The sequence below is a fragment of the Salvelinus namaycush genome, chromosome 32 (assembly GCF_016432855.1).
Source record: "Salvelinus namaycush isolate Seneca chromosome 32, SaNama_1.0, whole genome shotgun sequence".
Lineage (NCBI taxonomy): Eukaryota > Metazoa > Chordata > Actinopteri > Salmoniformes > Salmonidae > Salvelinus > Salvelinus namaycush.
In genome coordinates, this window is record NC_052338.1 from 33,392,446 (window position 1) to 33,405,388 (window position 12,943).

The 12,943-nt window shown below is 44.6% G+C and overlaps 2 protein-coding genes across 6 annotated transcripts in view; both read left to right on the top strand.

The window, feature by feature from the left end:
- The window catches only part of LOC120027547 (pumilio homolog 1-like), a 62,211-nt gene extending 55,145 nt beyond the window's left edge, over positions 1-7,066 (top strand). For all 5 annotated transcript variants that reach the window (XM_038972541.1, XM_038972545.1, XM_038972544.1 and 2 more), the window contains 5 exons: positions 567-704; positions 2,075-2,200; positions 2,406-2,527; positions 2,742-2,934; positions 4,606-7,066. In XM_038972541.1, coding sequence (XP_038828469.1) covers positions 567-704; positions 2,075-2,200; positions 2,406-2,527; positions 2,742-2,934; positions 4,606-4,737 — 711 coding nt within the window. In that variant the 3' untranslated portion in view covers positions 4,738-7,066. The remainder of the gene's footprint in view (positions 1-566; positions 705-2,074; positions 2,201-2,405; positions 2,528-2,741; positions 2,935-4,605) is intronic.
- A 1,818-nt stretch (positions 7,067-8,884) lies between these two features.
- The window catches only part of LOC120027104 (syndecan-3-like), a 65,409-nt gene continuing 61,350 nt past the window's right edge, over positions 8,885-12,943 (top strand). Inside the window, exon 1 of the mRNA XM_038971942.1 lies at positions 8,885-9,425. Coding sequence (XP_038827870.1) covers positions 9,366-9,425 — 60 coding nt within the window. The 5' untranslated portion in view covers positions 8,885-9,365. The remainder of the gene's footprint in view (positions 9,426-12,943) is intronic.

Sequence of the window (12,943 nt, forward strand, 5' to 3'; positions counted from 1 at the left end):
CCTGGTTCTTTTCCCTGTTACCTGGTTCTTTTCCCTGGTACTTTTCCCTGGTACCTGGTTCTTTTCCCTGGTACTTTTCTCTGGGTAGCCTACTTTTCTACAGTAAAATTTAAATGAACTTTAATCAACACAGTAGAAATATGATGGTTGTGCATCGTTTTGGGGATAAAGACCTTTCGTTGTTAGCACATTTAGCCTACTTGTGAAGCAGCCAGCCTAATAGCGTTGCACTTCTGTTGTCGTCTTGATGAAAAGCAACCTATTTTCTGCCGAGTGTGTTGAACTAAAGTATTTTCTGTGAAGGAGAACTATATTTCCCTGTTCCTGATCACTGTTGAGTTGACTTTCAATATGAAACGCAGGTGAAATGGTTTAAAATGCAGATTTTTTTTTGATTGTCTTGTGTTTTTGAGAAATGCAGATTTCTGACCTCAAAGTATTTGGTGTTTGTGAAACCCTGTGCCTTTTTGTGTGTGTGTGTGTGTGTGTGTGTGTGTGTGTGTGTGTGTGTGTGTGTGTGTGTGTGTGTGTGTGTGTGTGTGTGTGTGTGTGTGTGTGTGTTGCAGAGTGAGATGGTACGGGAGTTGGACGGTCACGTGTTGAAGTGTGTGAAGGATCAGAACGGCAATCACGTGGTGCAGAAGTGTATTGAGTGTGTTCAGCCCCACGCATTACACTTCATCATCGACGCCTTCAAGGGACAGGTGGGTGACATGCGCACACACACACACACACACACACACACACACACACACATCATCGACGCCTTCAAGGGACAGGTGGGTGACATGCGCGTGCACACACACACACACACACACACCCACATCATCGACGCCTTCAAGGGACAGGTGGGTGACATGCGCGCACACACACACACACACACACACACACACATCATCGCCTTCAAGGGACAGGCGTGTGACGCGTTCGCACACACACATCATCATCGCCCACAGGGGACAGGTGGGTCACCATGGTAACGGCAACAGCAGCCCAGCGGCAGCTATCTTTTATCCACTGACTAAATGTCAAAATTAACATAAAGTGCGTGTGTGTGTGTTTTTAAAGAGAATATTGAGCCTGTGCTTCGACTGCTTGAGAGACGACTAATGCACTCTGTTGTTTATATAACACGCACAGATTGTCTGTATATCAGTCAAATTTGATTGGGCTCTTGGATTTTACAATGGTACCAATTTCCACTTACACTGCTCAAAAAAATAAAGGGAACACTTAAACAACACAATGTAACTTCAAGTCAATCACACTTCTGTGAAATCAAACTGTCCACTTAGGAAGCAACACTGATTGACAATACATTTCACATGCTGTTGTGCAAATGGAATAGACAAAAGGTGGAAATTATAGGCAATTAGCAAGACACCCCCAATAAAGGAGTGGTTCTGCAGGTGTTGACCACAGACCACTTCTCAGTTCCTATGCTTCCTGGCTGATGTTTTGGTCACTTTTGAATGCTGGCGGTGCTTTCACTCTAGTGGTAGCATGAGACGGAGTCTACAACCCACACAAGTGGCTCAGGTAGTGCAGTTCATCCAGGATGGCACATCAATGCGAGCTGTGGCAAGAAGGTTTGCTGTGTCTGTCAGCGTAGTGTCCAGAGCATGGAGGCGCTACCAGGAGACAGGCCAGTACATCAGGAGACAGGCCAGTTTTTTGAGCAGTGTATGTTTGCCCTGTATTTTTCATTCCTACCCATCAGATAGTCAGTTGTGTAAATGAAGGTGATTGTTTGTCTAGTTGGTTCAATAGGTCATCAGGGCTTTCATCGGTCTTTCACTGGTGTGTGTGTGAATGAGTGAACAAAGATTTGAAGGTGTAGGTGTCTGTGTGTATAACGTGTGTGTGTGTGTGTGTGAAGGAGTGAACAAAGATTTGAAGGTGTAGGTGTCTGTGTGTATAACGTGTGTGTGTGTGTGTGTGTGAGAATGAGTGAACAAAGATTTAAAGGTGTAGGTGTGTGTGTATAACGTGTGTGTGTGTGTGTGTGTGAGAATGAGTGAACAAAGATTTAAACGTGTAGGTGTGTGTGTATAACGTGTGTGTGTGTCTGCAGGTGTTTGTACTCTCCACCCACCCCTACGGTTGTCGAGTGATCCAGCGTATTCTAGAACACTGTCTTCCAGACCAGACCCTGTCCATTCTGGAGGAGCTGCACCAACACACGGAACAGCTGGTGCAGGTAACGACCACCGGTTTCCCCAGACAATTTGTTGCAAAACTGCTGATGTCAAGAGGAGGACATTTGTCATCACACTGACCTTCTGTATTGTGGTTTAGGCTGAAAACGGCTGGAACTTTAGTTGAAACAAGTGTTCCGCCTCGCCAAGTAGCTAACGTTAATGCAGAACTCTGTGTATAGCCGTTTCTCTCTCTCTCTCTGCTAGGACCAGTATGGTAACTACGTGATCCAGCACGTACTAGAACACGGCAGAGCAGAGGACAAGAGTAAGATAGTAGCTGAGATCAGAGGAAACGTACTGGGGCTCAGTCAACACAAGTTTGCCAGGTACACACACACCACACACCACACACACACACACACAGACACACACACACACACACCACACACACCACACACACACACACACACACATACACACACACACACACACACACTTAATCACATTGATTTAAAAAACTTTTTTTTTTATACCTTCGGTTGTTATAAAGTTAGTTAACCTGGCCTAGCAGTGGCTAACCCACCCTCCCTCTCTCTGCAGTAATGTAGTGGAGAAGTGTGTGAGCCATGCGTCTCGTGCGGAGCGGGCCGTGTTGATAGACGAGGTGTGTAGTCTGACTGAGGGGCCCCACAGTGCCTTGTACACCATGATGAAGGACCAGTACGCCAATTACGTGGTGCAGAAAATGATTGACGTGGCCGAACCCACACAGAGAAAGATCATCATGCACAAGGTAGGTGTGAAGGGGTTTGAGCGACTGGTGTGAAGGGGTTTGAGCGACTGGTGTGAAGGGGTTTGAGCGACTGGTGTGAAGGGGTTTGAGCGACTGGTGTGAAGGGGTTTGAGCGACTGGTGTGAAGGGGTTTGAGCGACTGGTGTGAAGGGGTTTGAGCGACTGGTGTGAAGGGGTTTGAGCGACTGGTGTGAAGGGGTTTGAGCGACTGGTGTGAAGGGGTTTGAGCGACTGGTGTGAAGGGGTTTATTTGTATTTAACCTTTATTTTAACAGGAAAGACATAGACTTAGCTATCTTTTACAATTGCTCCCTGTATGATACAACATATTATACCCAAACTACACTGAACAAAAATATAGACGCAGTGTTGGTCCCATGTTTCATGACCGGAATTAAAAAATCCCCGAAATGTTCCATACGCACAAAAAGCTTATTTCTCTCAAATTTTGTGCAAAAAAATTGTGTATATCTGTTAGTGAGAATTTCTCCTCTGTCAAGGTAATCCTGCCAGGTGTGGCATATCAAGAAGCTGATTAAACAGCATGCTTATTAAAACAGGTGCACCTTGGTGCTGGGGACAATATAAGGCCACTATAAAATGTGCAGTTTTGTCACACAACAATGCCACAGATGTCTCAAGTTTTGAGGGAGCGTGCAATTGGCATGCTGACTGCAGGAATGTCCACCAGAGCTGTTGACAGAGAATTTAATGTTAATTTCTCTACCATAAACTGCCTCCAATGTAGTTTTGGACAATTTGTTCTTAACTGACTTGCCTAGTTAAATAAAAAAATAAAGTGGTTGCTGTAATGGTGCTGTGCCCAGGCCTAAAACCTGATTGGTTTACATTCAAATGCATTTCTCAGATAAAAAAATGTGCAAAGTTGTACATTTATCAAGCATTCAAGTATCTTAGCTAGACGAGGAAGCCTTGAAATGGGGCGATTCATTATTAAGCACACTATCCTTATGGAGTGGCAGCACGAGCTGATGTCCAGACTTTTGGAATATTTTCTGAATCAACAATGATGGGCGCCGCCCACTTACACAGCCCGGGATCTAATTGGTCAGCCCCTGTAGATTTTATGTTACTAGCAAAAGCATCCAGGACTTATTTTTCTCTAAATAAGCCTAAAAGAAATGCTTTGACTATCATTTCTCTGATCATTAAGCAAGTCTCCCCCTATCAGCATCCAGCCCAATAGCATTATGAATAGACTTAGAAGTTCTTTCAAAGAGAGAGCACGCTGAAATAAAATGGTGACTTAAATGCATCAATGATGCCATTTTTCCCTGTAAAATGAGGCCAGTGTCTGAATTGATTTGTTGTGGCAGAGAGGAGGAAGTAGAACCCTTCAGGGATTTGACCGTTTTCCTGAATTAACCAGGTTCCCATTTACAGTCATTTACATAATGAAGATTTAGCCTTTCAGATTTGTCTAACACAATGATTCCTCAGTTTGCTTCAAAGCTTGCCAGACCGGGCGTAAGCCCGTGTTCCTGGCCTTGACCCAAGCAGCATCTGTTTTATGAATGACTTCTGATAATTCCAGAGTGTAGCAGACATTCAATCTATATTTTAACCCTTGATTTGTTTGAAGGGAGCATGAGTTTGTGTGTGAGAGATGGTACTTATTTCTCTGTCTGTCTGGCCATCCTTCCCCCTCAGATCCGGCCCCACATCTCCACTCTGAGGAAGTATACGTATGGAAAACACATCCTGGCCAAGCTGGAGAAATACTACATGAAGAATGGAGTGGACCTGGGGCCTCTCTGTGGCCCTCCCAACGGCATCATGTAAACTTACCACCCTTTTCAACACTCTTAACTCTTGAGGACAAGACGGACCAACGGGAACGTCGGACGTGCTCAGTAGATCACCGGCTGGGTTGGTTGAGGAACGGTGGTGATTCAACATGTAGGACAGCCACCCTCTGTGTACAGCTGACGTTGTATTGGAATGTCATGTCTTTTATACCATAACCCCTAGCCTATACCCTACATGAAAAATGACATGTTAACTACTACCCACACACAACCCATTATTTCCTACCACCCGATGGTCTAAACCCTATACCCCCCCTCTTATCCCCTCCTAATGAGATCATGTAAACTGCTGTCCCCCCCCCCCCCCCCCCCCCCAATGACATCATGTTAGAACCCTCTTTGCCTACTCCAAACCCACCTCCCTTTCCCTTCCCACTCGTATCGCCATGGTAACCCATTGGTATGAGCCTGTGTCTAAACAGGAAGCCTTGGTTAGTTTTAGCCCGTCCCCCAACCAAGCCCTACCCTGCTGCAGGGAGGAGGCAGGGGAGTGAGGGGGAGGTGAGATGTGTCCCCACCCTTCGTTCCTTCTCTCTGTTCTTGTTTTTCTTTATTTGTCTTTTGGATAAACTAGAATCATTTCATTTTTTTTTTTGCTACTGCCGTGGCATTCACAGTTCTGTGTCGTATCGCTAGTATGGGATGGAACGTATTTAATTTGACTGCCTACGTCACCAAATCATAGTCCCATACACAAACACACAAGCCATGTGCTTACCAGCAGATTATTTAACATGGGAGGTTAGTTTCCAGTCCTGCTTCCATATATATATATATATATATATATATATATTTAGTGTGTATACTTGGTGTAGACCTTTGCATATATATAAATATAAAAGACTTTGTAGTTTTTCTGGTTTTTGATGTTGACTATCTATAATGTATCCTAGTAGTGAACACATTTCTGACTGTATAATTGTACATTTGTAAACCCTTGTAATGTAAAAGTGATTTTACCACCCTTTTTGGTATCAGGCGATATATATATATATAAAAAACAAAAACGTTAAAAAAAAAAAACTCTTAAACTCTTGTGCATTTCAGTGTATATTCTTACCTCCTTGGTTGTGATATATGAGTTGTTGTATATTGTAAATTGTAATATCAAATGTTTGTTTTGAAAATACCTTTCTATACTGCGTAGTACTTGTACAAAGCCCCCCCCCTCCCACCCCCCCCTCACTCTCTGGTTTTACATTTTACTCACTGCTTAAACAGAACTCACCACCTCCTCCCCAACCCCCGAACTACACTGCAAACGTTCCCTGTCCGTTTACTATACGTCCATTATCCACAGTTAACACTGAAATCAACGAGACGTGGTACACCAACATGTCAGTAGTGAAGCGACTCTTTTTTTTTACACTTAAGTCTATTTAAATTACAGAGAGAGAGAGAGAGAGACATGGCATCTGACTGAAGCAGAAACAACTGACAGTGGCTTTGGGTTTCTTCCTGTGCTGTAGCAGGCAAAACATTACAGAACACACGTGAGATGTTTGCAGTGTAGTTTGGGGGTTGTAACCGCCACCACAGGACACACTGTTAGCAGTCTGCTTTAACTTGGAAGCTGTGTGTTTGTTTTTGTATTTTTAGATATTTTATAGGGATGCTTTGCCCTTGTCTAAGGTTAGTGGATGGGGTGAGGGGTTTTGAGTTTAAAGGTTGACTCGGTGATATGACGTCATACACACCGGGGCGACTTCCCGGGCTTGCAAACATCAACAACGGCCTATTTCAAATCTGCCAAGACTACCGCTATTGGTTCTTCTCTTGAGGCATGACGCCCACATTGAGAAGAGCCGTCAGTGGTGGTCTTGGGACATAATATATGAATTGTGTTGTTACTGATGTCTGGAAGCAGGAAGTAGCTCCCACTGTGTACTATGTCATATGGCTGAGTCTACCTCGAATCTGCTCTCTCAGGGTACAGTGAAACCATGGGTCGAACAAAAGACGGCAGCAGCGTGGTATGCTTTCTTTTGTTGTTTTTTTGTACCTAAATAATAGTCCTGTAAAAGTGATGTATCATAATGTTCCCCGGTAAAGGCCGGGCGTCGCCTGTCTCGCCGTCCGTAACCAGGACTATTGTGGCGGCGGTGGGCAGCGGCATGTGTATCTGAATAGGAGCACCGTCTGTGACCATAATGTGTATAGTTCTAACAGAAACCTGTGTGTGTGCTTGTTGCCTGGGCAACTATTTTTTTTGTATCTCCTGTTGTAGATTGTCTCTCTAAACAATGATGTGTGATTATTTTTATTTTGAAACAAAACTGAACAAAAAAAAAACAACTGTCGTTTTTGGAGTGTTTTGTTTGTCTTTGATTTGTGTTGGGTAACACACAGAATAGTGGGTTTTGATAATCATCCTCACTACATCTGAGAATGCAGAATCACTTATCCTACTAGTACTGATTTTAAGCTGATAACTGCTTTACTGAGGAAAGATTTACACCAGGGTTTCTCAAACTCGGTCCCCCCAGAAGAACGTTTAGTTATTTTGCCCTAGCATAACACAGCTGATTTTAATTAAATAACCAACTCGTCAAGCTTTGATTATTTGAATCTGCTGTGTAGTGCTACGGCAAAATCCAAAACATGCACCTTGGGGTGGCCCCCAGGAACAAGTTTGGGGTGGCCCCCAGGAACAAGTTTGGGGAAACCCTGATTTACACAGTGATTGTGATATGCAGTTGCCAGCTGGTGACATTAGGCTGATTCATTAGGCTGATTCATTAGCTCAAATGATTGATTTGATCATTTAAGAGTTTATTTGACATTTTAACTCGGCAAGTCAGTTAAGAACAAATTCTTATTTACAATGACAGCCTAGGAACTCAGTGGGCAAGACTGCCTTGTTCAGGGGCAGAACGACAGATTTTAACCTTGTCAGCTCGGGGATTCGATCTTGCAACCTTACGGTTACTAGTCAAAAGCTCTAACCACTAGGCTACCCTGCAGAGTGATTTGATTAGCTGATCATGATAAAAACAGATCTGACTATAGAATAGTTGAATTTTATTGTCCTCCAAGAAGGGAATCTGTTGGGAGGGTTTTCAGACTGGTAGGCCTATATGGCTGCGTTTACACAGGCAGCCCAATTCTGATCTTTTGCCCAATTATAAAAAACACCAACAATACCAGACTTGATGAGGCTACTTTGTATTCAGGTAAGGGAATCTGGAAATACTTTTTATAGGCCTAATTGTGGTGTTTTTTAAAATAGGCCTACTTTTAAGTTCCATTTTAAATTGGCCATTTGTACAAGTATTTGGTAAATATTTAACCAAACTATTAAATCAAAAGGCATTCCTGTAGAAAATCTGTTGATTTATTAGTGTTGTTTCAATAGAAAGTGTCCTGTGCTTCCTGTCCTCCCCTGTTCTGTATTCAAAGGACAGGTGAGACAAAATGGCTGGAGACGGGGAGGTCTCATGGGAACGTGCCCTCACATTCCCAATAAGCCTAATAATGAAATGTTAATGTCAGTTCCCACACTATGATGAAATGGGAAAAGAGGTCAGTCTGGGTCATTATTCAAAGGTACAGTATAGGCAACATAGAAAAACGTATATATATACACATCGCTATTGATTTACCTTCCTTCATTGGGCAAATTCAAACTGTTGAACGTTTAAAAAAATGGTCTAGGCTACTGAACTCGAGCCAGTTTTGACAAGAATTAGTTGATATGTTGGTGTGAAAGTCCTCTGACTCGGGTTATTATTGTTCGGTTGGAAAACGGGGCCAGTAGCCGGATGGTCTGGGGGTCTTGGGCACACCCGAGACCCAGTGAACACAGACACGCCCCCTATAACCGACTGGCGCTGCGTCCAATGTCCCCTGCAGTGTGGAATGTGCCCTACCTCGGCCCCGGTTGCGGTTTCGTTGGGAGGTGTGTGTGTCAGGGGCGGTGATGGAACAGCCTGAGGGTGCCTATTCGGGGCTGCAGGGGGCATCCTCGCCTCGCCCACCAGAGGAGACCCCCCCCCCCCCCCCCCCCACCAATACACACACACAACCTCCTGCCAGACTGACTCTCTCAGGCTCGTCCCTAGTTACCACAGCCACAAAGTCATGAACCCCGCCTATTTCTACAGTTGCTCTTAAATTAGTTATTTTAAACATCACCACACTGCGAACCTTATGCCGAACCCTAACCTTAAATTAAGGCCAAAAAGCTCATTTTTGTTTTCATGCAGTTTTACGATATTGACAATTTTTACTTTGTGGCTGGGGTAACTATAGTGAAAACCCTCTCCCAGGCCGACGCGCGTAGTCAAACGGATCATCAGAGAGCAGAGGGCTGGCGTCTCCTGGTAGTAAATCTATCAGGTCTCGAGCACATAAAGTCCAAAAGAGGGGGACTAAAGAAAATAAAGAGAAAAGGGGCTCCCATCGTTTTAAACCTGGTTCCATTACCAGAGAGGACACACGCGGGTTTAGCGTTTTACCGAGACGGATTAATAAAACGCCAGACGGATGTTCGCGAGGAGGGGTGGTCCGCTCTGAAGTTGGAGACTACTGCCTACCGAATACGGAGAGAGGAGAGAAGCGCTTTTGTTTTTCCCGTGAAGGCTAGCGCCCCCCGGCCACAGCATGAAGCTGCCGCCTTGTTTCATGGCGCTCATCGCGGCGCTGCTCGCTCACTCCGCGCTGGTAAGGGCACGAGACTGCCGGGTCCTTTGTGTATTCTATTGAAGTATTGTTCAATTTCTACCAATGAATCACTTCGATGGACTGGGAAAACCGGAATCTAGGTTTCCATAGCATAGGGTATTGATAGGCTATGACTTTGACATCTGTGTTGCTCGTGGTTAATAAGGTAGCAGTGTGTGTGTGTGTGCGTGTGTGTGTGTGTGTGCGCGCTGCTCTGTGGTCTATGGGGGCATAGTGGTCGGTAGTAAATCTTGGACTCGACCCATATTTGGTCGCGAGCCGCCCGTGACTCCCGTGTCTCTCCCGGGTCTTTGTGTCTCAGAGACTGGGGGTCCGTTCTGATTGAGGTTATTATGGGCTGTTCTGTGAACTGCTCTTGTGGCGTCTGCTTCGCTAACTCGCATCCATCCCCCGGTAATTCAGCTCGAGCATTTTTAGGCTCCTGCGGTAGGGTTTCGATTGGTTTCCCTGTGTATATGTACGGGTGTGGGTGTCTCTCAGATACTGAGGTGAGGGCCGGCCTGGAGTAAACGGGGGCCTGTCCGTTGAGGATGGGTGAGAGACCCCGGGGCTTCTCCGGTAACCGGAGGGTGTGAAGAAGGGGTGGGGTAGTGGAAACGCCATGCGGTGCGCGATGGATGGGAATGATGTCATCGGGAATCGCGAGGAAGCAAACTGTTAGGAATGCGTGAGTCTCTTGGAACCAACCGGTGCTTCATGCGCATCCAACACCCCCTCACCAGCCCGTGCTAATTTATCCTCCATACCGGAAGAGATCGTTGTGGTCTTAGTAGGATAGCACAAGTCGTCATATAGCCCACAGTCCATCTTGGATGCAAAAGTGCTATTGTCTTAAAATGGTAAAACACATAATTGCCTAAAAATACCCATTCTGTAGCTTTACCTCCTGTTGTCTATGTGGTCAGATTTGCTGGGGTATAGAGGTCAAACAGGGCAAAGGTTGCTGGATCGAATCCCTGAGCTGAAAGGGTAAACATCTGTCATTCTGCCCCTGAACAAGGCAGTTAAACCCACTGTTCCTAGGCTGTCATTGAAAATAAGAATTTGTTCTGAATTGACTTGCCTATTTAAATAAAGTTAAATAAAAACAATGTTTAACTTCACTGTTTTGAGAAGGAGAGAGGAAGAAATTGAGATTCTCCAACAGGCACATACTAGGTCAGTTGGTGCTGTTGGCTGCCAAAGATCTGCCTCCCTCTAATCTGACCCTGATGACACACACACACACACACACACACACACACACACACACACACACACACACACACACACACACACACACACAAACACACACACACACACACACACACACACACACACACACACACACACACACAGAGAGAGTCATAGAAAACCGCACAGATGGAGGCAGGTGTGTGTCTCATTCTGGCACAGGTAACATCACACACACATCAGTGGTCTCCGGAATGCTCAGTAACCCCAGACAGCCCTGCCCTGGGGACACTGACATACACACTTCAAAAGGCACTCACACACAGATTGGCATACTTGCTCAGATCTTTTGCTGCCTCCAGTGACTGACGGGTCGTGTGTGTGTCCTGGTTCAATCCTCAGTGCATGGTCTGCGTTGGGATTTATTTCCTATGATATGAGGCTGTGATTTCATTTCCTGCCGTGTAAGTTTAGATGATGCCTGATTTTCCCACATACATCTGCTGCATCCCACAGAGACTCTCTCTCTGTGTGTGTGTGTGTGTGTGTGTGTACGCCTATCTATTCGTACCAGGGTTTTAGATGAAGCCTGATTTTCCCACAGATACTCTGTGTGTGTGTGTGTGTGTGCGTGTGTGTGTGTGTGTGTGTGTGTGTGTGTGTGTGTGTGTGTGTGTGTGTGTGTGTGTGTGTGTGTCTGCCAGGGTTTGTGAGCTAGCTTTTTTGTGGCGTGTATGAAACGAGAGAGTACTTTTATGGTGTGTGTGTGTGACAGAGAGAGAGAGAGAGAGAGAGAGAGAAGTTCTGAGTTTTTGAGGATCATGTTTGGTTCGGGGAATGAATCAGTTTCTTGTGCCTGAAATAGTAGACAAAGCCCCCCATAGAGAGCAAAGGAGCGAGGAGAAAATAATGAGAGAGAGGGGGGGATAGAGAGAGTGTGTGGAATGTCAGAGGCAATTTGACACAGGAAGTGGGTCCTTCTCACTCTTTTAAGGGCGGTCTCTCTATCTATATTCAAATTCAATTTAAGGAGCTTTATTATCATGGGAAACATATGCTAACATTGCCAAAGCAAGTGAAGTAGATAATAAACAATAAAAAATTAACAGTAAACATTACACTCACAGAAGTTCCAAAAGAATAAAGACAATTCAAATGTCATTGTGTATATATACAGTGTTGTAATGATGTGCAAATAGTTAAAGTACAAAAGGGAAAATAAAAAAACATAAATATTGGTTGTATTTACAATGGTGTTTGTTCTTCACTGGTTGCTCTTTTCTTGTGGCAACAGGTCACAAATCTTGCTTGCTGTGATATCTGTCTCTCTCTCTCTCTCTCTCTGTCTCTGTGTCTCTCTCTCCTCTCAATTCAATTCAATTCAAGGGGCTTTATTGGTATGGAAAACATGTGCAAAATGTCCCCAGTTCTTGACAAGTCCTCACGAACAACTACAGGCCCATCTAAATGTGCCCTACTTATTCAAGCCTTTCTTCAGAAATATGCCATGTTTGAGGCCTGGCGTTTCCTACATCCTACAGATAGACAGTATTCCTTTTATTCTCATGTTCATCAAACATACTCCCGGATTGATTACTTCTTTTTGGACAAAAAACTTCTGCCTAACCTTCGGCGGTGTACTTACGAGAGTATTGTTATTTCTGACCATTCACCATTAGTGCTTGAGCTAGAGTTTCCCCAGCGACCTCCTATGTGTTATCAATGGCGTCTTAACCCCATTTTACTCTCAGATAAGGAGTTTGTCAATTTCATTTCTTCTGAAATCACCTTATTCCTAGAAACTAATTCAACACCAGGTATGTCCTGCTCTACCATATGGGAGTCTCTCAAAGCATACCTACGTGGCCAAATTATTTCTTATACAGCCAACCAAAACAGAGTTCGCTCTCAGCGACTTCGGGACCTGAGCGAATCCATAGCCACATTGGATGAGAAGTATGCTACGGTTCCTTCCTCTGATCTGCATAAAGAGCGCCAACTACTCCAATCTGAATTTGATGAGCTTTCTACCAGGCAAGCTGAACAGTTACTCTTGCGAGCTCGGTACAGAGTGTATGAACAAGGCGACAAGGCCAGTAAACTCCTTGCACATCAGATCCGTAAATCTGAGGCCTCACGTTTAATCCCACAAATAAGGACCCCGTCTGGTGCCACCACAGTTATACATAAAGAGATCAATGATCAATTCAAACAATTTTACTCTGCGCTATACACCTCTGAATCCCCTCAAGACCCTTTGCTGATTGATTCCTTCTTTAATGGCCTGAATATGCCTTCAATTGATACAGACACCCATGACTGTC